General features: G+C 40.9%; 1 protein-coding gene across 1 annotated transcript; it reads right to left on the reverse strand.

Annotated features, from left to right (window-relative positions):
* Positions 1 to 55: 55 nt before the first annotated feature.
* LOC105478369 (lamin B receptor) lies at positions 56 to 27,262 on the reverse strand. The gene is made up of 14 exons (XM_011735581.2): positions 27,117 to 27,262; positions 23,064 to 23,242; positions 21,231 to 21,431; positions 19,177 to 19,260; positions 18,734 to 18,923; positions 17,167 to 17,363; positions 14,450 to 14,504; positions 11,284 to 11,475; positions 10,186 to 10,289; positions 9,175 to 9,300; positions 5,227 to 5,395; positions 3,185 to 3,265; positions 2,969 to 3,091; positions 56 to 2,016 (listed from the first exon to the last, which is right to left on the reverse strand). The coding sequence occupies exons 2-14, from the start codon at positions 23,226 to 23,228 to the stop codon at positions 1,856 to 1,858; spliced, it is 1,848 nt and encodes a 615-aa protein (XP_011733883.2). The 5' UTR covers positions 23,229 to 23,242; positions 27,117 to 27,262; the 3' UTR covers positions 56 to 1,855.

Below are 27,262 nucleotides of genomic sequence, written 5' to 3' on the forward strand. Positions count from 1 at the left end.
CCAGAGTTTCAAGCAAGAAGGGGGGGGGGGGGGTGAAAAAAAGGCTCCAAAGTGATCAAAATGTTGCTACATTTTATTTTCAACTTAAAACTTCATTATAAAATTTGCCAAATAAACATGTTAAAAACAAAATTAAAAACAAATTGTAGCTGATATCCAGAAATTGCAGCACTGTATTGATAACGCGCTCTTTTCATTACCAGGGAAAGAATTTAATGTCCTTCCTTCCTCCCCAAAAGCTTCCTTGGTGCAATCTAGTACAGAAAACGCTGGGACACCACTTTCTGATGCCAGGATAAAAGCAAAATAAAAAAACTGCTTGCACACATTAGCACTGATAAAACAATGACAATTTCGCTAAAAGAATGTTTAAAGACTACAGGATGCTAGAGCAAACCAACTTCATGATTGCATTAACATAAGCTAAGTTACATACACTTCATGCAGTGTAGAATTAACACTGCGTATCTAAATGGCTCATATATAAAATGTGTAATTAAAACCCAAACATACACACTATGTTTATTACATTCCCCTACATTTAAAGTACTAAGAACAATTTAACTTTGAACACAAAAGTTTAGTGAATTTGCTACTGTTCCATTATAGGACAATTAAAAATGAGACTATATCAACTTCACTAGAATTTAATTGCTAAAGCTACCTTATGCACATCTATTAAACTAAAAGAAATGACTTTAACCCCTTAAGTTGTTTTTAAGATAGCACTCCTTTACAGGGAGTAAAGTTTTGTAAATATAAAGGATATATAAAAAATACAGTATAAACTGCATGAGCTTAACAGTAGCAAAAACACTGATGAACTTTTAAAAAGTCAAAAATATATAAAAATACTAGCCTGACATGGCAAATTTTCAAACACCAATCTGTGTAAAAATGTTTAAATATTGATGTTACTCCAAAAATATATACTTATTCTATTTTTTTTCTATTTGCAACAGTTTATAAAGGCAAACAAACACCTGCAATTGAGGTAGCAAAGCCAAATTCACAAACTTTGGATCAAGAAAAATACCCTTCCTATGTTTTAACAGCATCTTCTATACAATAGTGAATGAATTCTAATTGTTCCAAAATTTTTAATTCACATTACTTTACAAAACTTTATTTAAAATACTGAAAATGTTTTGTTAAAAAGACAGTCCTGACAATCATCTCACATTCAAAATACTGTACAAAAAAATCTGAAGTCACCATATATTACATAAAACTAAGCTATGTATTTACATTTTCAAATGTAGTTTTAGAAGCTGAGGTTAAGCCAACTGCTACAAATGGTCTCCCTTAAACAGTGTCTGCTAATAATCTCATCGCTCTGCACTTTCAGCATTTAATATAGGCCCTTCTTTTTGCTTTCAAATTATATAACTAGTAAAGGATTTAAAGAAAAACAAATGAAAATTCTATTTTCTTACTGAATAAAACATAAATGTACTTTAAATGGAACAGTGTTTTCATTTAAGAAAAGCCAACTGGCCAAAAAACATCAAAATTTGAAAAGTAATCAGAAACCATAAACATCAATAGTATTCTTCACAGTACATTTATATTAAGACTGTCTTCTGTTTTCAGATTTTTAAGGGTTGAAAATTTCCCATTAAAATGCAAATTCTCACATCCTTACTTGTATTTTTCCTATGTTAATTATAATTTAATAAAAGTAAACACAGCTATATTAAAAGATCAACTACTTGGCTCTATAGTCCTGGTTCAAAAAGAAAAAAAAATTTACAGATCCTGTCAGTGCAACAAAAGAAAGTTTGGGATTTTTTCCTCGTTTTTGCAAATGGCAGCTGGAATTGCAGGAGTATTTTGTAGATAAGCCAGAAGAGCATTAGTAGATGTATGGAAATATACGGTAGGGCACACGCTGACAGTACTTTTCCCAAGCCACGCCATATTTCTTTTTACAGTGGTACTCGTCACGAGCTTCTCGGTGGACAAGCAACATGGTGAAATAAATCACATAGAAATAAGGCAGAATGTGGTTAAAACCTGTGGATAATAACGGTACATAGTATTAGATATTTTTATTATCACTACAACGTATTTTTTCCTGCTTTTCCCCAAATTCTCTAAAAATGAACCATAAGGTACTTCATTTTCTCTAATAATGAGGAGAACAATTAAACCAGTCTGTAAAATCCCACTGGGAAATGGCAAAAGGTCGTATCTAAATTAGAAGCTACTCAAAGACTAGTGAATCCATTCTAACAATCCATCACAATCAAAACATCTGTCCTCATAGTTAATACAAATCTCTCCATTTCTCACCCTTCTTCCCCCAGCGAAGAGAAAAACTGCTGTCCTCCACTACAGGCCAGGCCACCAAACAGGTAGCAGGCATGGGCCAGCTCCCCAACCTCCACCAGCTCCCCTGGATCCCCTGCTCCCCCAGCTCCCCCAGCTCCACCAACTCCCCGAGGTCCCCCAGCTTCCCAAGATCCCCCTGTTCCCTCAGTTCCCCCAAATCCCCAGCTCCACCAGTACCTCCAGCTCCCCCTGATACCCCAGCTCCCCAAGCACCTCCAGCTCCCACAGCTCCCCCTGCTCCCCTGCTTCCCCAGCTCCCCATGAGGCCAGACACACAAAAAGAAAAACAGAATCTCCTTCTCTTCTTAAAAACCAGTTTTTCCCAATCTATGTACACCGAATCATGAACTAAGAAGCTGAATTAATTTCTATATATTCTACTTAGAAAAAAGCTATCAGGCACAATTGAAAACTTAAAATTTTGCTTTTAGGCTTAAAGTAAAACTTCAGGCTCTGTGAATTCCCAATTCCCCTCAGAAGCCAGAAGAGCTTCTACAGAGGCCAACCTCACAGTAGAAAAGGGCGACAAAAAGACTCACACCCACCTTGGCCACACTGGCCCACACAAAGGACACACACACACATCTTTCCAGTGGCTAAAAGGGTCAAACTAGCACTCTTCTGAAATGCTTACCACATGGAAGGGACCACGCCAAGGCCATGATGAGATCACCCAAGTAATTGGGGTGGCGAACAAAGCCCCACCATCCAGAAACTAGAAGATTTTTTCCCGTTGAAGTATGAATGGTTTTTAAATCTATATAAAAATAAAAGTACATTTTTAATGATGTCGAGACAAAAAGAAAACCTTCACGTAATATATATAATATAAACATAAATCAATACTTACGTGCAAGCTTTGGATCACTGGGATTTTTCCGGAATGCATTTTTCTGAGAATTTGCACCACGGAAGATTACATAACCACAAACTGCAATTTTAAAATATTTTCCTATGTTAATAACTTAGTTATACTCTAATGCTTAATAGCATCTGTAATTTCTCTTAAAAATTATCTCTATGCTCTGAGGAAATTTCCAAAGCAGACTCCTAGGCTCAAGAGATCCTCCTGCTTCAGCCTTCCAAAATGCTGGGATTACAGGCATGAGCCACCACACCTGGCCTGATTCTTAAGAACAACTCAAAAACTCTAAATCTCACTATGTAAAAAGATGGTAACCCTTCCAAAATCTATCACACTACTTTAATCATCCACCTAGGGAACACTCTGAAGTCAAAACAAATATAGTTACATCCATGAAAGAGATAAAATCTAAGACAGCCTACATTACAATAAAATCAATACTAGAGTTCGGTATAATCAAAATTACAGGCTATATCATCTGCTAGTTATGATACCTACTGGCCATGGCACAAACATTTTATTAATCAACCACTAGCTTAGAATCAGCACCAGAACATCCTGAACTTTAAATACATGCTGAATCCCATTGTAAGTCTACAAGTTCCTAATTTTATCCAAATTTCAGAATGTCAAAAATCAATGTATCAATGACATTTAACTATTATCTAGTCGATCCTCAATAAACTAGTAAGAGAATAACCTCACTTCCTGCTTTGGTTTGAATGTGTCCTCCAAAGTACACGTGTTGGAAACTTAATCCTCAACGCAACAGAGTTGACAGTAGCACCTCCAAGAGATGGTTAGGTCATGAGGGTTCTGCCCTTATGGACAGATTAATGTCGCTATCACAGGAGTGGGCTCAGTATCTCGAGTGGGTTTGTTATAAAAGTATGTTCAGCCTCTCTTGCTCTTCCTCACTCTCTCCTGCCCTCCCTCCCTCTCTCTTGTCCTCCCTCCCTCTCTCTTGTCCTTCCACCTTCCACCCCGGGATGCTGCAGCAGAAGGGGTCTTGCCAGATTCCAGCACCATGCTCTCTGACTTCTGGCCTCCAGAACCATGAGCCAAATAAATTTCATGACAAATTACCCAGTCTCAGCTATTCTGTTTGAGCAGCACAAAACAGACTAAGACAGCCCCCATTTTTAGCTGAACTATAAAATATACTGTCTTGAATCATAAAATGGACATGGACAACCAAATCACTGGTGAAAATAAATCTTAATTTTAACCAATGGTTTGAATTTCTTCTTCTACCACAGATACTAACTAGTGTAGCAAAACTATCTATATTTGAAGTTCACTGCTAATTTTCCCTGCCCAACCTCTAGTCCAAGTGTTTAAGGGTTTAATGAACAGGGTAAGGACAAAGAAAATTCATCCTGAAGTAAAATACATGACTGACCCTGGTGAACTGCAGCTGCAGCCAAACTGGACTTCTCCGTCTTTCCCAACCTCATCTCACACTTCCCCACCATACACCCTTGCTGAGCTGTTCCAGTGCCTGACTTTTGGATCTCTCCATCCCATTTTACCCTCTAAAACTCAAATCAAACACCATATCCTCCAATAAGTTCACACTAAAGCTCCCCAGAGAGAAGTCTCTACCTTAAACACCCGTCATCTAAGCCCCTCTTGGTGCTCACTCATGTCTTATTTCTCCTGCTAGAACGCGAGCTCTATGAAGGCAAAATCAATCTTCTTTATAAGATGCCTACCAGAAAAAGCAGGCACTCAAGAGAAAAAACATAAGCTTACTAAAAACAAATTTAACCAACTTAAATTTATTAAATTTAAAAGCAAGGTGGTTCATTTAAAATAATCTGTTTCAAGTACTACTGAGAACCCAGGTACGAACCATCCATTCTCTTTGCAAAATGCAGACTTTTTATTACTCATCATAAATGGCTTCGAATTGAGCTAATGCTGACCATTCAAAATGGCATGTTTCAAATATGTAGACATCAGAGCATAAAACCCTCAGTACATAATATTTAATAAATTAAACTGAGACTAAAATTAATACTCACGTTTCAGAACAATAATTAGAGATGCCATTGGCCAAGACACTTCATTTGGATGACTGACTAAGTAAAAGGCTTGGAAGCTGTAAATAAACGGAACCCACACCAAATCTCCAAAAGCCAGCATGAATCCAAATCCATCATGGATGATGTCCATGGTCGTCAACAACGCTTCCTATAAGGATACAGACAGGGGAAAGGGAGAAAGAGCTTCTATGTTTAAAGTATTCAAATAAAGTACTAGTTTACAGGCAAATGTATAAAGTGCTATGGGCAGGTCCACAACCAACATTTTTTTGTTAAAGGGGAGAGAGATTTGGTTCCCCTGGCCTGCTAGGTCTTTCTGCCATCACATTCTCCTGTCACGCTAGCCTCTCGCTCATGTTCCCGAGATAACAGATCTCTAAAGCATTTCCCATGCCCAGGCCCTCCCCTCTGCTGGCAACCCCTCCCTCCAACCTGGGCACTTCTCAGATGTCACCACCCACCAGTAGGGCTCAGACCTGGGCACTTCTCAGATGTCACCACCCACCAGTACGCTACAGCAATTGGGTTACTGTACTTGTCTAGTCACTCTCCACTATACTAAAAGCCTCTAAAAGACAGAGGTTGTGTGTTTTTACCTTTGCGACCCCAGTAACTAGCACAGTGTCCGCCATGGAGAGAAGTGTTCAAAATATGTTTGCTGAAGGAATATGATCACCAACTCTTTTTGTTTCAGTTCCACATGCACCAATCTAATTTCTGATCATAATCTGGCTTTTCATGTAGATTTTCCACAGAAGAAATTAAGCTGCCTGGCAACATGGTGAACTGACAGCTTCACTTCTCATGCAAATTAATAAAAGTGCATTACTCCCTGGTGATTTGCTTAGCGTGAGCCAGTTCGCCTCTGGACCAGGATAAGGGGCAGGCCAGACTCTAGAATACAGACATACCGCCAAGGCAACACTCTGAAGGTCTGGCCTGAGGGAATCTCCAAACTACCTGGAACCTCACTACAGACCACTGATGTTGAAAAATTAGCCAGTATAGGCCGGGCGCGGTGGCTCACACCTGTAATCCCAGCACTTTGGGAGGCTGAGGCGGGTGGATCACAAGGTCAAGAGTTCGAGACCAAACTGGCCAACATAGTGAAACCCTGTCTCTACTAAAAATACAAAAAAAAAAAAAAAAATTAGCCAAGCATGGTGGCGGGCGCATGTAGTCCCAGCTACTCAGGAGGCTGAGGCAGGAGAATCACTTGAACCCAGGAGGCGGAGGTTGTGGTGAGCTGAGATTGCATCACTGCACTTCAGCCTGGACGACAGAGCAAGACTCTGTCTCCAAAAAAAAAACAAAAAAAGAAAGAAAGAAAAGAAAAAGAAAAATTAGCCAGTATAAGCTCTGTTGGAGAATCAAAGTTCTAGGTTAAAGAAAAAGAGTGGTACCTCCAAATAGGATTTTTTCCAGAAAAGAAAGCAAATAGGCCATGGAACAGAAAAACAGATGTCATATGGAACAGAAAAACCAATCCCACAAAATCTACCTCCTTAGGCTTATACTCTTTAGTTACCAGAGTTCTTTATTCTCTTTAAAAAAAATTGACATGTAATAATTGTACATATTTATGGGGTACACAGTGATGCTGCCATACATGTAATATATAGTAATCCAATCCGGATAATTAGCATATCCATCATCTCAAACACACTATTTCTTTGTGTTAGGAATATTCAGTATCCTTCTAGCTATTTGCAACTATGTATCACTGTTAACTATAGTCATCCTACAGCAGTACAGAATACTAGAACTTAGAACTTACTCCTCTTATCAAGTGGTAATTTTATATCCTTTAGCAAACCTCTCCCTCCCTATCTTTCCCTTCTCCCTACCCTTCCCACCTTCCCACATCCTCTGTTCTACTTTGTACTTCTATGACATCAACTTTTTTAGCTCTCACATGTAAGTGAGGATACATGGTGTTTTAACTTTCTGTCCCCGAGAGTGTCTTATTCTTCTCTCTCAAGGCCTGTGATCTGATTCCTGGTCCAAAAGAGGATAAAGGTGACAAAACGGAGGGAGCAGATAAAAGCAGGTGTGGTGAGTAGCAGTGAGAGGGCAAAGGGTAAGCACCCAGTGCCAGGTCAGGGGGAGGACCTTAGCCCCACCAGCTCCTGAGCCCCAAGGTTTTCACAGGCTGGACTCAGAGGAAGGGTCATACATATTTAAACTGGTAGTCTCCATTTTCTTAAGGTATAGCACATTCGTGAATACGAGGAATTTCTATCAAGTGACCTAACAAAAAAGTTATTAAGCATCTGCTAATTGCCCAGTGGTATGCCAGAATGCTACAGAAATCATAAAATACAATACTTCCTCAAGAAGATTATCATCATCTGGCTGAGATACTGAGAACAGACAGAAAACAATTTCCTAACTCTAGTTTTCTACCCCTGGGCTATGTTAATTTTGCCTTAAAATGCAAAAAAATTTTCTTTTAACAGAGGTCAGTGTTTGGCTAAATCTATAGAAAATATGAACTTCTAAGCCAATTAAAAAGTGAAGACCACAACATGGCAGAAAGCTATTAACAGATGAAACCAGACGAAATGATCACTTATCAATGGAAAACTACTAGAAAGGAAGTTTTAAAGAAGCCTGAGGTGAGCAAAACAGTGAAATATCATTTGATTTGCAAACTGTTACCTATACGCTCTTTTGGCGATTCATTCTATAACAGCAAACAAAGCTACACTGGTAATAGTAAGTGCATTTACAAAAGAGTTGTTTTTTAATTTCAAAAACATGTTTAATTTTGGATCGACTTGGAATTTTTAAAGTCAATTTGAAGTGCTATCACCACCTTCACAGCTTCCCAGGCTCTGAGCCTGGGTCTGTGAAGTGGTAGGAGGGCAACAGGAACCCGTAATTAGCGGATAGCACTAATCCCACCACTTGTAATTGAGGTTTACCTCAAAGTGGCCCTAATCTTCCTAAATAACAAGAAGATCATCAAACACCAATATCAAACTTGCGAAGTTGTTCTGACTCAATATTCTCTGCAATTTTGCATAGAAGGCCACAATTAAAGACCAGCCGGCAGGGGTGGGGGAGATATATAGTAATGATGGCCAAATAATACACTTTTTTTTTTTAATGTTCCAGGCTCAAAGAGAAAAGGTCTTCTCTCAAAATGTCAGCAGACTGTCTCAACACACTGTCATTAAAACTTGTTTTGGAACTTTATGATGTACAGCTGCCAGATTTGTTTTTAATATGGAAAGAAAACTAGATGTGGAATTTGGAGATGATTACAAAGATAACAGTAAATATGATAAAATACTTGTAAAATAAGCCTGAGGAAGAAAAAATTTTTTAAAGGAATATGCTGGTTGAGATACAGAAAACAAACAAAACATTTACCAGTCTTCAACTAGCAGAAAGACTAATCAATGTACGAAAAAAGACACGAGATGAAAACTTAGCCTTATTTCAACTGGCTTCCTCAATGCATCTTGATTTCTGATTTTACGTTCATCTAATTAGAGCTAGTCTTTCTATTTTAAAATACTAACAATAAAACACCTCCCCCATTATTTAAAAACCAGGTGACTCTTGACAATCCAAGAAACACCATACTAATTTGGTAATAATCCATCCATTTTCATGTGATACCATAATTACCACCGCCCACAAAAACAAACCCAAGATCCACCAATCTTATATTGAGAATATTACTTTTAAACACAAGATCAGCTGAAAAACACCAAAGCACTCCCAAATGCCTAGAAACTTCCCACCTGTCAGCGCTCCCTCCTCAGCTTCGCATGGATGGCCTCATCGTCCTCACAAGCAGCCATGGAGGCAGGCCGTGCTCCCCTCACTTTGTGTGCAAGAAGCCGACGCTCTGACAGGTCACTCACCCACTCGAAGCCATCTGACTCCAAGGCCTCGGCTCTTAAAAGTAATTACCTCATTCCAGAGAGCGTCCACCACATAGAGAAGCTGGAAACTATTAACCAAAATCATGGCCAAGGATGGAATAGCACGGTCTTGTATTTTCATTTCAGCCAAAAGCATCACCAAGTTAATAACCACCTGAAATAAAAGGGGAAAGTATATAGCCTCAAAGCACCTCCCCAGGGATCTTAGCACTACAAAGGCATGAGTGAGCTTCACAGCTGAGACACCTGGCAGATGCCACCTTAACACCTACCCGCCACCGGGAATAAGACATCTCAGCACCATGGGCCCCTGGACCCAATGCACTGAGGACACAGTTATCATTTCTGTGTTCCTGTCACAGTGCATAACTTCACCCCAATCAAAGAGAACACTGGAATGACCCAAACTGAGGGACACTCTTACAAAATAACCAACCAGTACTTTCCAAAAAGTATCAAGGTCATGAGAGACAAGGAAAGCCTAAACAACTATTAGACTAGAGAAGACTCAGAAGAAATAACAACCAAATGCATCGTAGAGTCCTGTCGAGGTTCCTGGAACAGAAAAAGGACAACAGCGGAAAGACTGGTGAACTCGACTGAGGCCTGCAGACTCGGTAACTAATGCTGTCGCTATGTTAATCTGCAGTTCTTCATCATTACACACTGGTTTCCTCCGAGGTTAACGTTGTGAGAAATAGAGTGAAGGGTGGAAGGGAACTCTTTGCTATATATCTGCAACTCCAAGCCTAAAACTAGGTAAAAATAAGGTTTTAAAAAAGAGGAAAATGCATCCACACTATCACTTTCCTATATAAATATAAACTGATAATAAAGCAAAGAAAAGATACTTAATTTGTCATATCTTAAACCTCTGGAAAATATTTACAAGAAAATATTTTGATAGATTTATGGAAAGCCATAATTATCCCTAAAAATATACCACCCACTGCTTATTTTTAAATGGTCTACATTTCTTTCTAGCAATTAATTAGACCTATTGAATTGAAATTTAGAAAGAAAAAAAAAAAAGACATACCCATCCAATCAATCCGGGGCGCAATTCACAAAAGTATTTGAGATCAAAAGTACCAATTCGAGGGTTTAATTCACGGCCAATGAAGAAATCATAGACAGCATTTCCTGAGAAGGGAAAAGTGTTTACCCAAACAGTGTTCCAAACCCAGTCAGGAGGCTTTAAAACTGCACTGCTGCCCACTATCCAGGCTCACAATTCAACTGCCTGCAAGTGCCTGAGCAGAGCTCTGGTGATGAGAGGTAGGACGGCACAGACTAGGGGAGACGCCTGCCCAACTGAAAGGGCAGTTACTACAGCCTTTGGGGAGCCGGGGACCCAGATACCCCAGGTTTCTTAAAAAACAACCAAAATCATGGGGGCCCCCCAAAGGACTTTACACTCACAATTTTTTTAGATAGGCGACATTTTTTTAAATACTTTAGCTCAGCATCAACCAATTTGTAACCTCTCGTTTCTTTTGTCTTTTGTTTTGAGATGGAGCCTCGCTCTGTGGCCCAGGCTAGAGTGCAGTGCCACAGTCTCAGCTCACTGCAACGTCCGCCTCCCATGCTCAAGTGATTCTCCTGCCTAAGCCTCCCGAGTAGCTGGCATTACAGGCATGTGCCACCACGCCCAGCTGATTTTTGTATTTTTAGTAGAGACGCGGTTTCACCATATTGGCCAGGCTGGTCTCAAACTCCTGATCTCAAGTGATCTGCCTGCCTTGGCCTCCCAAAGTGCTGGGATTACAGGTGTGAGCCACCTCGCCCAGCCAGCAACCTCTGTTGTTTTGTTTTTGCTTTTTAAAGAGTATTTACTATTTTGGACAAAGAAATAATATTTGTCATAAGTCAAAACGCCTGTAAGTTTACTAAACGTCTTACTGTCATCAAGCAACTGCAAAAAAAAGAAATGAATAAGAAAGTATGAAGGAAAAAGAAAAACATTTTCTTCTTTTAAATTCATATCTCTTTAACTTTTTTCTTCATCTTTTCATTTTTTCTTCTCTTCATTTCCCAAAAAATGAAGTTAGAAAAAAAGCAATCTACTCAAATCTGGAAATGGCTGCTGGAGGGCTCTGGGACGCATTCATCCAACACGCGATTCATCACTGCTCACCAGAGCTGGCAGGCGACAGGTCATTCCGGGGTGCTTTCAAAGAGCGCATGTAGAGATACACACTCAAGACCACACAAAAAACAGTGGCCCCAAGTGCAAACTGAAGAAAATGACTGTACACATAATGAAACTCTACGCCCTGGAAGAGAGATGCTCCGATGACTGCAGATGTCAGGATAAAAGCATAGAATCCTTTAAAAAAAAAAAAAAAAAAAAAGGGAAGGGGAAAATTTATGTTAACCCAAGGCTCACAGGAGACGTACGCCATTATGAAACAATACAATGTTCATTTTTAAAGTCTTAATATCATTATTCAGACTAAATACACACAAATATGCAAATAAGCAATGTCCTGAGGTATAATCTTCAATATACATACCATTATCTCTTGTAGAACTTTCCAAATAGTTTAACATATTGATTCTTCTTCAGTTCAAATGGTCATTATTTGCTTTTAATTAAGGGAAAACTGACAAGAAGTGCAACCTGAAAATTCCCACAATCCAAACTCTCAGGCACAAAGTCAAATGGCTAATTATTAACAGAGCTGAGCCAAACACACATTTTAAAGTCTAATGCCATTACCTAAAGGGAGGGTATTATGCACTCACCAGGGGCCAGGCACTGAGCTAGGTTAGTAGTTACAAAATTATAAATATTTATACTTAACCAACTTGTCAATAATGGTTTCAAAAGATTCTAGTTAAACTCTATCATCCAGAACAGAGTTCTTAAGATGCCACCCACAGAGAAGACGCCACAACACAAATGCTGGAGGCCAGGCAGGGGACTGTGAGTACCCATGGGGTAGGGACAGCAGGTGGGCACATTCACGGGCAATGCCAAGTTAAAAAGCACCCACCCTGTGAGGTTCCAAAGAACTCTCGTTCCAGGCTAGTCCTGCTGCCACACAGAAAGGCTCACTGGGAGATTCAATTTTTCCTTTTGGCTAAAAAAATAGTTTTGTGGCTGGGCGCGGTGGCTCACGCCTGTAATCCCAGCACTTTGGGAGGCCGAGGCGGGCGGATCACGAGGTCAGGAGATCGAGACCATCCTGGCTAACACGGTCAAACCCTGTCTTTACTAAAAATACAAAAAAAATTAGCCAGGCATGGTGGCAGGCGCCTGTAGTGCCAGCTACTCGGGAGGCTGAGCATGAGAATGGCATGAACCCAGGAGGAAGAGGTTGCAGTAAGCCAAGATCACACCACTGCACTCCAGCCTGGGCAACAGAGCAAGACTCTGTCTCAAAAAAAAAAAAAAGAAAAAAGAAAAAAAAAGAAAGAAATAGTTTTGCTTTCAAGGGAGCTGAGTGCCTGAAAGAGCTGTGCTCCTAAAAAGTCATCAAATCACATTAGGATAAATGGTCAAACGCAAAAAAGAAGTAGCTGTTATTTATTTGAGAATTCTAAAACCAAACCTTTTGTAAAATAAAATAGTTGTCTCAACTGATCTGAATCCACATTTTCCACAAATACTCCAAATAATAACTTCTAATTTTAAATTCTGACTTTTAAAGATATTCATTTACCTTTCATAAAATGTATATTTTAAAAAAGAATGGTTAGATGAAGCAGTCTTTTGCTCTCTAGTCCACGTGAATTAAAAATAATCATCCAAAATGTCTTAGGAATCTCCTTAGTTAATAATGGTAAAATTCATGAAAAGAAACCTCAATACTTGAACCCGAGTAATTAGATGAGGACATTTTTAAAAAGGATCAAGCAACTTGGCCAGCCACTCCCCCACTGGCTACAAGAGCTCCATGTCCAAGCACTGTGCTCAGTCTCTGTATGTACCACACCCCTCAGAGGGAAGTGAAAATGTAACACAAGACTACTTAGAAAAGAATCGGTGCCTGCAGAGAAACACACAAAACACTGAAATCAAAGGACCTGGCAGCAAAGTCAACAACCCACCTCGCCCCAGACTCACCTTCCCTGGTGTGGCAAGTGAACCACCAGAGGGAGGGAGGGTGCCAAAGGTTCTAAAACTCGCTCCATCAGCAAAGAATTTGGTAAAAGCAACAAAAAGTCTAACAATACCAACGACAAGTATTAAGCATCCACCAGGGGTCAGATGCTGGAGCTAGGTCAGATGCCTTGTCACGTGACTGGCACTAAAAGGCAGAAGGTGTCTAAACTATCTTTGGCTTCCCTTTTAGAACCCAGGAGAGTGACTGCAGACAGAGTAGATGCTGGGTAAGTCTCTAAACAAAGATCCAAAGTTAGAAAATGAAGAATTGAAAGGATAAAAAGTTCAACCATTAAAATATATAATGTAATTCTCAAGAAAAGGAAAACACTCTACTCCATCTCGTCAAATGGAAAATCATTCAAGGATGACTACAAAATAGATCTGTACTTTGCCAAAGTCTTCAAACGGCAAAGCTGGACTGATGCACTCAGCATATGCTCTTATAGTGCCAGGTGCTGAACCCAGAGGGAGCAAGGTCTACCCATTTATTGAGCTGCTCAGTGAGCTCACAACTCATCCATCCAGCCCTCACATATGAATGAGCACCCACTACGTGCCCATTTTCCTGGCACGAAGCACGTCACAATGAACACAGCCAAGTCCTAGCCCATAAAGCCACATTCTAGTGGAGAGATCCTAATGAAGAGACAAATACACTGATATGTGGAGGCATAAATGTCAGACAGAAAAATAAAACAGAGACGGGGAGAGAAAAGGACCTGAAGGTTTCTCTCAGCAGAGACGAGATGGAGGTGAAGATGCAGGTGTCAGACATTTGGGGGTAAGTTTTCCAGGCAAAGGCCCAGGAAGAGTGTGTGACGAATATTCAAGGGACAGCCCAGAGGACATGAGCAAGGGCAAGAGCAGCTCACACAGCAGGAGTGGCCTGGATGCCCGCATCCGTGTAACACCTCAGGGTGATAAAATCCTAGACAAGTGCAATGATTTCTAACAGTGATGAACACTACTAAGAAAATAAAACTGGAGAGTGGACAAGAGTGACTAAGAGGCTATGTTACTTTACATGGCATAATTTATACATGTTGGCTACAGGTATAAACAGTTGCCCTTCTGACTACCAAGAGATAATTTACCACTTACTACTCTGGTCTAATCAGCTTTAACAGTTTAACACTTAGAAGTTTAAGCTATCAAATCATCAATTTGAGTCTTAAAAAAAGAAAATCACCATTTAATCTATACTTGAGTCTTCTTCCATCAATAAGAGGCGTTCCTTCTACAACCTTAAAAGAAAAAAAAATTTACAAATTTACAAAGCACATCACCATCATATATACATATATATACACACACATATATATCTTCTAATATCACTTAATTTTCAACACGCCCAAGAAGGAAGATATCTTGTAATAGGGAAATTTTGTAATATATTTCAAAAACCCTAGTGGCAAGCCTTTTAATGATGCAATTCCACCTTCAGGAATTTATCTTAAATACAAATTCAGTAATGACTTCCTAGTGTAGGACCCAGCAACTGCAACAGCCACGCTCCCGGCAACACTCCTGTGTACCACCTCAAGACTAAATGGGCTTAAATACCTTTGTATCTAGTGGACCCCTAGCTCAAACACCTACCAATGGCTGCCCAACACTTACAAAGTAACAGTAAGATTCCACTGTCTTCCATTTGTGGGGTCCTTTTCAACTGGGCTCTACCCTGTTGACCCACTCTACTCTGACCCAAGTGCTATTTGATGGCGCGTACTCATATGCTTACTTGCTCTGCTATATATTATACATATATTGCCCAGCCAGTTATTTAACCATTTCATGTGATTCTTTTATCTGCAATAAGAGATTGTGAGAGGCCAGGTGTGGTGACTCGTGCCTGTAATCCCAGCACTTTGAGAGGTCAAGGTGGGAGGATCACTTGAGTCCAGGAGTTGAAGACAAGCCTGGGCAACATGGTGAAATCCCCTCTCTACCAAAATACAAAATACAAAAATTAGCCACGCCTGGTGGCATGCGCCTGTGGTCCCAGCTACTCGGGAGTCTGAGGTGGGAAGATGACTTCAGCCCAGGAGGAGGAGGTTGCAGATTGTGCCACTGCATGCCAGCCTGGGCGACAGAGCAAGACACTGTCTCAAGAAAAAAAAAAGAGAGAGAGAGACTGTGAGCATGCATCATGCATCAGAACCATCTCCTCTCTTCATTCGGCATCACCCACAGCATTCAGCATGGTACCCAACTGAACTGGCTGAGTAAAAAGTCCACTTGCTCAATGTAGTCACATTTTACCCCACAAAATAACTATTTAGAAATGTAGCAATTCATTTCAAACTGTAAAATATAAATATAGTATCATTTGCTCTTGGCTAACCTACTTTATCCTATCATTAGCTACAGATTTCACTAGCCAGTATTCCTCCTCTCCCAGGAGAAATGTAAAAGCTGTTTGAGATCGCAGGATTAGTAAAATCCCACATGCTAATTTCAGATGATCCTTATCTATTAAAGGTGTCTAGTAAATGCTGTGTTGGGCTTTAATCTGTGAATATACAGATCCAAATATACAGTCAGCCCTCCGTATCCGTGAGATCCACATCGACGGATTCAACCAACCACAGATCCAAAATATTTGGGAAAAAATTGCATCTGCACTGAATATGTACAGACTTCTTTTTCTTGTCATTATTCCCTAATACAGTATAGTAACTATTTACATGGCACCTACGTTGTATTAGGTATTGTAAGTAACCTAGAGGTAACAAAGTATACAAGGAGGATGTACACAGGTTATATGCAAATACTACACCATTTCTTATCAGGGACTTGAGCATCCTCAGATTTTGGTATGTACAGGAGGTCCTGGAACCACTCCCCAAAGATATCAAGGGATGACAGTATAATATTAATATATTTTAATATATACGCTTTTAGTCACTTTAGTCTATGAGTATATACATATATGACTTTAAACACAAAACTGCTTTCCTTGATACTCTGAAATCACCTTACCCTGAATGAATCTGAATTTAACTGTAGAGCCTTAACGTAAAAATGACTGAAGGTCTTTATCACAAATATCCTTGCTAGGGCCACTAAAGTTATGGTCTCACTCCACAGTATTAAGCCTGCAGCTCTACCCTCCTATTACTGGCATTCACCAGTAAAAGTGATCCTTTGGTTTACAGACAACTGGCAAACTTGCAAAGCCCTAAGAATAAGATCTTTAAATAAATGATTTATTACTTAGGTAATCTCATGTTTCTTTAAATATATCCAAGTAAAGGATTCTACTGAAAGAAGAAAAAACTACACTTAGCAATGGAGAGACAAATTTTAAAGATATTGCAGGAATCTGAAAACAACATAAAATGTTCTTGACAACAAGAACATCTGAAACCATTTGACAACATTTGAAACCGTTTGAAACATTTGACAACAAGAGATGAAAATAAGAAACTTTTCATACTTTTTAAAAGTAAAAGATGTAGACTAAAGTCCATCGAGCCCAGCAGCCTATCAATTAATCATTTAAAAGGCTGCATCTGAAATAACGCATACTGAGAGTGAATTTTTTTTCCACAGCAATCTCCACTGAGAGTCAGGCTGCTTTGCAAAACAGCCTATTCTTTTCTATTTGGTTTGAAAAGTTACACAAGACATCTCAGATTTTTTTAAGCTCCTCTTAATAAGCAAGTGTTATATAGACAGCACAAGAGAAATGGCTTCATGAACTAAGTTTTGGGAGTTTTGACCAACAATAGCCTCTAACCTCTGAACTACTGTAAGGCTGGGCAGCATGGCACACGCCTGTGGTCCCAGTGACTCAGGAGGCTGTGGCAAGAGGATCACTTGAGCCCAGAAGTTGGAGACCCACCTGGGCAATATAGCGAGACCTCATCCTATTAAAACAAAACAGAATTACCATAAACGTACCTTTCCAATTGGCAGTAGGTAGAACAGGACTTGAATCAAAAACCACAGGAGGTAGACCCCAAATACTCTGGTTTCCCATAACTCATACAAAGCTGGCAAAGGAGGAGGGAAATTCAGAAGACTGGGATCTTTCTGTTTACATATCAACAGCAACAGGAAGAGGAACACAGGCAGGCCAAACATGATGAGAAACACACCTGCAAACAATTCATGAACATTTGAAGCTCAAATTTCAATCTGGTTTATTCATTTAAGAATCATGTTAGTTTTTTGGGGTTTTTTTTTTTTTTTTTTTTTTTTTTTGAGACAGAGTCTCGCTCTGTCGCCCAGGCTGGAGTGCAGTGGCCGGATCTCAGCTCACTGCAAGCTCTGCCTCCCGGGTTTACGACATTCTCTGGCCTCAGCCTCCCGAGTAGCTGGGACTACAGGTGCCTGCCACCTCACTCGGCTAGTTTTTTGTATTTTTTTTTTAGTAGAGACAGGGTTTCACCGTGTTAGCCAGGATGGTCTCAATCTCCTGACCTCATGATCCGCCCATCTTGGCCTCCCAAAGTGCTGTCATGTTAGTTTTTTTAAGATCAGAACTCATATATGGCTAGCTGTCTGAAACCAATTTCTAATGTACCATCAGAAACTCCCATCTCTACCTGTCAGTTCTGGTGGCCAGGCAACCATGGGCATCAAAGTAGTTTTAAAAAAAAAAAGAAAAGAACAAACAAACAAACAAACAGGGGTCCAACACTGAATAGCTACACCCACCTCAGAAACCAAACTCTAAAACATTTGACCTCCAACCACTAAGGAGCAAATGTGTTGAAACTCCAGCAAACTGAAGATCAGAATATCTAAAAATTATCAGCCTAATCGTAACAAAAAGCTTTATATTCCTAAGTTTCTAACAATTAAAATAGTGTCACGTTCATGTAATGTGTGCAGATTTTAAGTGATGCTGGACAGTATCTGTAATAGACCAGCTAGCCAAAGGTTATAACAAAATACAAAGCAATTAAGCCATGCAGGATTTTGAGCCATTCAGACAAGAAGTCTTTTCTTTTACTAGCTCATAAAATTTCATCAGTTCCACCCACTTAATAACTCCAAAACTCGGCACACTTCAGATCTTTGACCCTTACAATCAACCTGCCTAGCAGGTAGGGCAGCCTTGGGATCCCATTTTATGCAGGCAGCTGACTTCCAGGCTGCTAGGCCCTGCCGCCTCAGGTCTGATTATCAGCAGAGCTCTCTGTCCCTGATAGGTAACCATCTATGCTATACAAACTCCCAGATCAACCTTCATCACTTCTTTGTACTTCTGTGCCCAAATCCTCTGAACAGACTGCTAAAACTTTTAAACACAGCTACAATGGCATCCTTTCTACTCCATAATCCCCCCAAAATACCCCCACCTCAGGCCTTTGCACCCACTGCTCCTTCTCTGGAAGACTCTTCCACAAATTCCCACCTTGCCTGCCTCAGATGTCTTCAGAGAGGCCTTTCCAATTCACCTTGTGGCAACCACCCCTAGCCCACCCCACCTGCCCTCTCTGGGCCCAGCTCTGAGGCCTACCAGGTACTCCTCCAAACTCCAAATCCTTTGCCCGGATGGGAGTCACTTCAAAAGTTCTCACTGCCAGTTCTTTTGCAATGAATTTTTCTTCCTTAGAATCTATTTCTTTTAATTTGACTTCTTCTCTTCTTGGACGAAGGCTATACTGTGTAGATATGTAACTGCTTTCTTGTGACAAACTGAATTTTTCCTAAATGAAAAATTTAAAAATTAAATATCTGTAGTGAACAATTACCACTACTGCTACTGCATTAACTATTTCAGCATCTCAGTACAGCTGTATACTAATTAGAATAAATTTGTGAAATTACATTCAGTCTTAATTTAAGGACAGAATTTTAGGACAAGTTATAAAATATTATAATTTTCAATGTGCTTCTCGAGGGAGAGTCACTTTTAACCCAAAAAAAAATCAACCAAGATGAAAGTGAACACTTTCCCACCTGTGTATTTTTATGAGGTACGTCATTTCTTTCAGTGTGCTCGGGCTCCCCGTTATATCTGCTGATACTATTTCCAAATGGCTTCTAAATTGAAGAATATAAACATTTAATCAAAAGAACTGTAACTTATTAAAAAGAAACATGATGGTAAAAACTTACTATTTTGAAATCAAGCAATAAAACCGATTTTTCACAGCCTTAATTCTGAAGAATTTAACACTCATTTTGTTAAAAATGAAGAGGAATAAAACTGCCTAGAATTCCCCAGTCTCTGAAATACTGGATCTTATAATGTAGATTTCTACATAAAATATTTTATCTGGCCGGCACAGTGGCTCACACCTGTAATCCCAAGCACTTTGGGAGGCGCAGGCGGGTAGATCACCTGAGGTCAGGAGTTCAAGACCAACCTGGCCAACATGGTGAAACCGTCTCTAATAAAAATATAAAAACATTAGCCATGCATGGTGGCAGGCACCTGTAATTCCAGCTACTAGGGAGGCTGAGGCAGGAAAATCTCTGGAACCCAGAGACAGAGGTTGCAGTGAGCCAAGACTGCACCATTGCACTCCAGCCTGGGCAACAAGAATGAAACTTTGCCTCAAAAAAATAAAAAAATCTTTCATCTTTCATGTAATTAGACTGAATGTTATAATTTCATTGATAGACTATATGGGTATTTGCTATGAAAGGCAGATAAAGTAAAAATTGGTAAATTAGTTCATTAACTGGATAAAAAACAAAAGACATTCAAAAAGACATTCACTGCTCGGAAACAGCCAACAATGGAAAATTAAGAAATAGTGGGTACTTGTGCAATACACAGTAGGCTCAAGGCTCTATTAGTAAGAAGCAAAGCCAGTCTGTTGTTCTTGTGACACCAGGACCATAAGATTACACTATAAAAATACAGCAGTCATTTTAATATTTTAAATATTAACAGCATCTGTTCCTGGAGTCCCTGGGTAGTAAAGAGAGCCACTAATAGTTAAAATGTTCAAATTCAAAATGTAAGTTAGAACAGTAAGTTGAAAATGTCTGACAGTCACATTCGCCCAAAAAAAAAAAAAAAATTATAATACTCAGAATGAGAAACTGGGCATTCATACACTGATACTACTATAAACGTTCTTGACACAATCTGGCAATATGTATTAAAAGCCTCAGATCTGCACCATATAGCTGACCTAGCAGTTCCACTTGCACCTAAGGAAATAATCAGATATTATATAAAAATACTTGTTTGTAATAGTGAAAATATGGAAGGAAAAACACTAAATGTCTATCAATGAGGGAGCTGACTTTAACGATTAAGTTACATCTATACAATTTACCATATATCCATAACTATAGAATACAAAAATGATGTAGAAAAATATGCTCTGAAAGGTTATCCCCAATATTTTTAAATCTCTTAAAGTTGACTACAGAACAGTATGTACATAATCCAGCTTTTAAAGTTTATTAAAAGTCTGTGTGCATTCTATCCAGAAAAGGGGTTAACATTAAGTGAATAGAAGATTACTTTTATTCTTTTTACTTAAAATATTTTCTCTTTCGTCTACTATCTAAATACTCTTTGGACAAGATTTACAGGCTCCATGCACCCTGATATTTCAAAGCTTACACCTTAAAAGTAATTCCACTAAAATCATCATCTTTGACTAGGTAAAGTGATCAAGTATAATGATGCTAAGAGTAAGAATGTTTCTGTAATACGGGTTTTGTCTTACCATTTCATACATGATATGAACTTTCATACACTGTAAAAACCTTACTCAGTTCAATCTACAAGCTCCATCTATTTCAAATTTGAACACTGCTTTTTTAAAAACTAAAATTTTAAACAGCATTTCTGGTAACTCAAGGACATTCTTTTCCATTGATATTTAAAACTTTCTATTCCAAACATTTGTTTTTTATGAAATCTTCCAAAGTCATCGCCTTAGATTTGATACTTCACTGACATTTTAATATTATTAACTGCAAGTAATTCGAGTAAATACATACATAAAGGGGAAGACAAAAGGCTGTATAAGGATAAACACAAGTACCAGAATCAGCGGAGTCAATTTAACTTCCACTTCCCTCCTTGCTTCCTTAATGTTGGCCTGGTGGGAAGCAGAAGCAGATCGGCGGGCACTTTTAGGTGGTCGACCAGGGGATCTGGAGCGTGACCTTGATCGACTCCCTCGGCGTCTGGAAGGGGAACTGGAAGTTGAGCCACCTTTCCTTTGCCTAAAGGAAGTTAAAGGCTAGAAAGGGAGAAGAAGGCAAAGAGCTTTACCACAAATCATAACACATACAGACAGACCCAAACTAGAAGAGGATAACAAAGGCAAGAACTGCTACCATTAACTCTAAAATCATCATGGGAAATCTTAGGATCTAAGAATGGATCAGATGAAGCCAGAAGAAAATGCTTTCATAATGATCCACCTTTCATGAGACAAATGCAGCCTTTCCATTCTTGTTCTTTGAAGGTTATTTCCATGAAATGAATGAATCTAAACCAATTAGCTGTACTTATTTCCAACACCATATGCAAGAAGGGTAATAATTAACATGGATTAAAACTAAGAGGATAAGACAAAAGAAATTAGCACACAGACAAAAAAATAATAATACCACAGTTTCACTCTGAACAAAACACATAAGCAGATCTTGAAAATAAAACATGGGCTTGGATGACTGGGAACTGTTTCACCGTGTCCCCACCTACTCCAAATTTCCTTATGTTGCTTCTAGGGATGTAGACAAATTATGCCCCAGGCCAAGTCCCTCACCCCAATTTTTGTGTGGCCTTCCTACTAAGAACGGCTTTTACATCCTTAAATAATTACAAACAAAATCAAAAGAATAGTATTTCCTGACGTGAAAATTATCCAAAATTCTAATTTCAGTATCCATAGTTGTATTGGAACACTGCAATGTCTGCTCCCTTCCATACTGCCTGGAGTTGCTCCCATAAAGCCTAAAATATTTACTATCTGTCGCTTTATTCCTGGTCTAGAGCACTCAAAGTGTCGTCCTCGGCCATGGGTCCTAGAAATGCTTGTTACTAATCTGCGCAAGTACCAAAATCAAGAAAGAGGCATATAGAAATGTTTATAGCATTTTGACAAAGTAATCTCACATCTATCGAATCTGACAGTAAAACTGTGAGGCTTTTATTTTGCATGTCTTTATTTTTCTAGTAATTCATTTTTATGGCATTTTACATAAATGCTTGTATACTATGGATCAGATATCTTAAAACCCAGACACTCACCTGACAGGTTGAAAAGCCCTGGGCTAGACTCGAATCTAATTAATGTCACTCTCCTGATTAAATCCTTGGTGTTCAGGATGAAGCCCAAACCCTTGGGCATGGAATATAAAAGCCCCTCCAGCCTGGCTCCTGCTTAGCCCTCCCCTACCACTCCCTTCCAGCACTTAGCTGACCGTGACCCCAGACCCCCAACTTTGGCATACTGCACTCTCTGCAGAAGCAGCCCCATTATCAGCTGAGTTTTTCCTATTTGTTCTCAGCACTTGGCTCAGGTGTCACTGCCTCTGAAAGCCTCCCCTGAAGCCCAGGGATCTTCTCTAACCCTTGATATACTCAACACCACCCACAACAAACTCCAGGCACAGAAAGCAGTAAACCCAGGGGACCAACAGATGCAAATGGCTGTCTTTCCCAATAAGTGTGAGCTTCTTGAGAACAAGGCACTATGCCTCATTCATACATTCCAAGAGTCAAAAACAGTATGTGACCCAAAGCAAGAGCTCAACCCTCTGCCTCCAAACCAAGCTGAACTGACTATCCTAAGCTTAGAAACTGTACTTAAGAGTTATTTCCCACTTATGGTAAACATACTCTGACAAGCCAAAGGAACACTTACCTTAATATCATTCTCTTTCAATTCAAGCTCTGTTCCATCTTTATACTTTACAGTGTAAAGCTGGGAGGTGCTGTCGTGGCTCAGAATTTCTACTTCATAATAAAGTGAACTCCCAGGCCATCGACCTCTTACCACTTCACCATCAGCAAATTTCCTACTTGGCATTTTCTATAATTAGCCTGAATAGTTTTAAAGAAAAAAAATTTGAGTCAATACATATACATTTATGTATTTGTCTTTTTCCACAGGCTGATCACTAAAATGCAACTTTCCGGAATTGACTGGTCAGGATTTAGGGCCAGAAAGGCTACATTCAATCTCATTTGGAATCATTTTAGAAGATGATTTAGCCACCGCGGTATCTATGTAAGTGACACTAAAGATTAATTATAACAATGTATATAGGCGCCATAAGTTTGCACTACGTAAAATGTTACCCACCTACATGATCATAGTTCTTGTTAATCAAAAAATGAGGCACAATCTCACAAAGGACACATTTTCTCATTTGCAAATTTGCATCACAACTTACAATGGCTTTAAAAATGCATTTAATTGTATTTTTAACAAATTGACTTTATTAAAAACAGTAAACTATAAAACAGACTGGGAAAATCAAGGATGTACAATTAACATGACTATAACCCACCAACAGTAAGAAAAATAATTCCAAGTCTGTAATGAATAAATTTGGGGGTTATTTAGCTTTCAACTCTTGCAGCTAAAGTACAAATGCATACCAAGTAACTCTGCCAACCACCCACCTAAGTCAGGGTGTACCTTGCCTTCATCCAAGCTCACCTCTCTCAAGTCTACAGCAGACATCGACCCCCAATTATAAGATTCTTTTCCTCTGTTTCAAAACATGGCCCACAAAGTCCCACAATACTCCAAGAATCCACAATCTATCTACAAGAACTGCCACTTACGTGAGGCCTGTCTGCCACCCTTTTTGAAATATCAATTGATAGCTGGGTACTCCCAGCTGCCAGACAGTAATGCCACTCCATCCGCTGACCAGCGGATTCATATTTCCACACAACAAAACCAGGGCTGCCAACCTTCCTCAGTACCGCATAAACTAGCTGGGGCCAAGTTCAAGGGGCAGCCAGTAGCACAGATAGGAGCTCTCCCCCAAAGCACCTTCATTTCACCAACTAAGCACTTCCTGATGTATTGTCCAAGCATATCAACGTACATTCCTCACTAGCTCTTGTTAAGAGCTGATGATACAATAAAAGCAACATTTATGAACCTTTGAAGACTCTGGAATTAAGGAGAAAGTTGAATTACCTACTCCAAGGGAGTAGTGGGAGGGTCAGGGGGGAGGCAGGGTGGGGAAGGCCTTTCCTAAGCATCACCTTTTTTCACTGTTAATCGTCTGAGAAAAAACTTAACCAGCTCTACTAGTTTACAGAGATGGCAGCTAGGTTGGTAGATGAAAGAAAACACAAGTAGTTACCTGGTGATTAGAGGATGTCAGTCAATTAACACCTCAGGTAAGAGAGCCAGCTTTCTTCCCTACACCTACCTGAGATGGCATCACTGGGGTAATAAATGGGTTTGGGCTTGGAGTAGTGGGGAGGAGCCCACAAGTTTTCTGGATGAAGTCAGGCCTGGCTGAGTCACCTGAGGGGCACTTAGGGAGCAGGGGGGTAGTGAACACCTCTGCATGAGGAGGGGCACAAAAACGGAAGGTGACAACATCCAACTTTGCCTATTTCAACATTTAACTCAGAGCCTCCAAGTACAAAGAAAGAGGAAGGAAATGTACCCTCCCTCTCTCTTCTCTTGAGCCCCTTCCCCTCCCTAGACCCCCCAAAATCAAACCACTCTTACTACTACCTCTCCTACACTGGTCAGCCAGGGTTAAAAGAAGGCAATTATGTCTTCCTACAGGAAGATGCTCAAGTTGCAAACAACGCTTTATAAACTTTTGAAATACAAGCCCTTCAGGACGCAGGGGCTACTTGAGGTTTTAAAAGACCCTTGAACAGTTTTTGCGTGTTCTTAAAAACTTATTTACGGGCATCTTTCCATTGCACTTACACACCACATACACAGTGTCTGTGTAATATAAACGCAGGCCAGTGCCAAAAAGATTCTTGTTATCAATTAAATATTTTGGGTTAAACAAATTAACGCATATGGTGGATACCTGTTAGGTCTCTAAAGCTTAATTTTTTAAAAGAAGAATTAGGATTTGCTTGAAAAACAAAATGAACCAGCATTCTTCTTAGAAGATCATTATCTTAAACGTAAATGTTCCAAAAGATGAAGCCAGCAATATGATGTGCACCCCCACTTTACACAAGATCCACACACCATTGTCAAACATGAGGATACAGTGCAATCACATCCTAATATACTCCCCCACAGGAGTAAAATAGCCAGGATGGCACAAAAAAGTCCCACATTTGTGCATGTCACTATGCACTCACCTACAGGAGTCAAGATACACACAGGCTTTTCTTACAAGAGATGTTTTAGACAAGTGTGTTTGTAAAGAAAAATTTTGTTCACTGAACACAATGTCCTCATTGCGATAAACAGGAAAATCACGGAGACCCTCAGGCTTTACTGTATTAAACCAGATGCCCGCTAACTTCAGAGTCAACTGGCACTGCAATCCTCACATATTCTAGCTCCAATATGTTACTATTTATGAACACAACCATTTTTTGCTGCTGTTCTCTACTCATTAGCATTACAGGGGTCTCCGGCTATCTTTCCTTCACTTCTCCAAATTCATATAAACGAGGCATAGAGCAAGACGCTTGAATGAAGTTTGACAGCTTCCTTTTCACACCTGAGCCCCGGTAGCCCTACTAGGCAAAAGGCAAACAGGAACCCTGGGCCTTGTTCCACGCCCTTTGCTTCATGAAGCAATAGAAAGGCCACCTTCCTGGCTGTAAAGGCAGAAGCGCCTTCTTCCCTATAAACACCCTTGGGCAGCTCATCATTCCCCTCCTGCTCGTTGTTCTCCCTCTTCCCAGGCAGCCCTGAGAAACTAAAACTGGACTTGTTGCCTAGTCTAAATTAGGATCCCTCTGCTCTTCTCCGTAGCTCCATCTTCTCCTACACAGCAGTTACTACAATGCATAACTACAGATCTACACGTGTTTATGTGCAAGGTCCCCGGGGGCCTGTCCACCCTGGCACTGCCCAGGCGCCGCGCCTCTCGCTGCAGGTGTCCACGCGCGCCCCACGGTATCTACCGCGCCCTCGTCCGAACACCCGACCGGGCCCCGTAATCACTCGGGAAAAGCGCCTGCAACAAAGCCCTCCGCAAGCAAGTGCTTACTAAGTGCCCCTTGAGGCTGCTGGCAGTGCGAGGCTGGCTGTCATTAGGAGAACATTTTTCTGAACCTTCAAAAAGGTGAAAAAGCAGGACCGTGCTTTAGCAGGAGCACGCACACCCGCCTAAATACCCGTTTTTCTGAGACTGTCCGGGCGAAAGAAATCAACGCATCGGAGCGAGCAGCCCTGCAGTGCGCCCGGAGAACCACCAAACCGCGAAGACCACGACCCTCAAAGCCAGTGACAAGCAGCGCGAATCTAAGCCCACCTCGGCCGCTGCCCCTTCCCCGTCCTGCCAGGCCGCCGTGCCCCGTCAGCCTCGCTACTGCAGGACCGCGGGGCCGCCCGCTCATCTGTCAGACCGGCGCTCGGAGGGGCCGGGAACCAGGCTGCGGCGGGGCGGGACAAAGGCGCCCACGAACCCTCCCCACCGCCGCAGCGCCGCGCCGCCAACATGGAGGGAAACGTCCGCAGTTTAAAACCCGCAGCTGCATTTCCGCAGCGCGCCCGGCTTGGGCGAGTTCCAGCCTTGCCTGCCGCCGCCCTGACCACCCGACTGGGCCAGGAGAGGCGAGGGGGCGAGAAGGGGAGGAGACGAGGAGGCGAGGAGAGGAGGGGAAGGCCGCCGCGCCAGGCCCCGCGCCCAGGGACCCCGGCCCTGCAGCTGCGCCCACCTCAGGCCTCCTCCCGCAGGGGCCCCTCGAAGGCCGTGCCGCGGGGAGCTGGGAGCAGGACGGGGGTGGAAGCGCTCACCTGCGCCAGGCTCCGGCGGCAACACGGACGGCTCCGGGAGAACAGTCGCACAGCAACCCCGCGGCAGTTCCGCGCGCGCGACGCTGCCCGGCCGCGCTCTCGCGCCCGGCGGTCCCGCAAGCCGGGCGCGCGCTTCACCGGCCCCG

Source organism: Macaca nemestrina, chromosome 1 (genome assembly GCF_043159975.1).
Source record: "Macaca nemestrina isolate mMacNem1 chromosome 1, mMacNem.hap1, whole genome shotgun sequence".
Taxonomy (NCBI): domain Eukaryota; kingdom Metazoa; phylum Chordata; class Mammalia; order Primates; family Cercopithecidae; genus Macaca; species Macaca nemestrina.

Bases quoted from the DNA above. Each gene is read 5' to 3' on its own strand.
- LOC105478369 (XM_011735581.2), bottom strand. From the start codon at position 23,228: ATGCCAAGTAGGAAATTTGCTGATGGTGAAGTGGTAAGAGGTCGATGG. The intron at 17,364-18,733 runs GTAGGCCTCAGA...AATTGTTTGCAG, and splicing joins GGAGTTTGGAGGAGTACCTG to GTGTGTTTCTCATCATGTTT. The intron at 14,505-17,166 runs GTACGTTTATGG...TTTTCTTTTAAG, and splicing joins ACCTACTGCCAATTGGAAAG to GTTGTAGAAGGAACGCCTCT.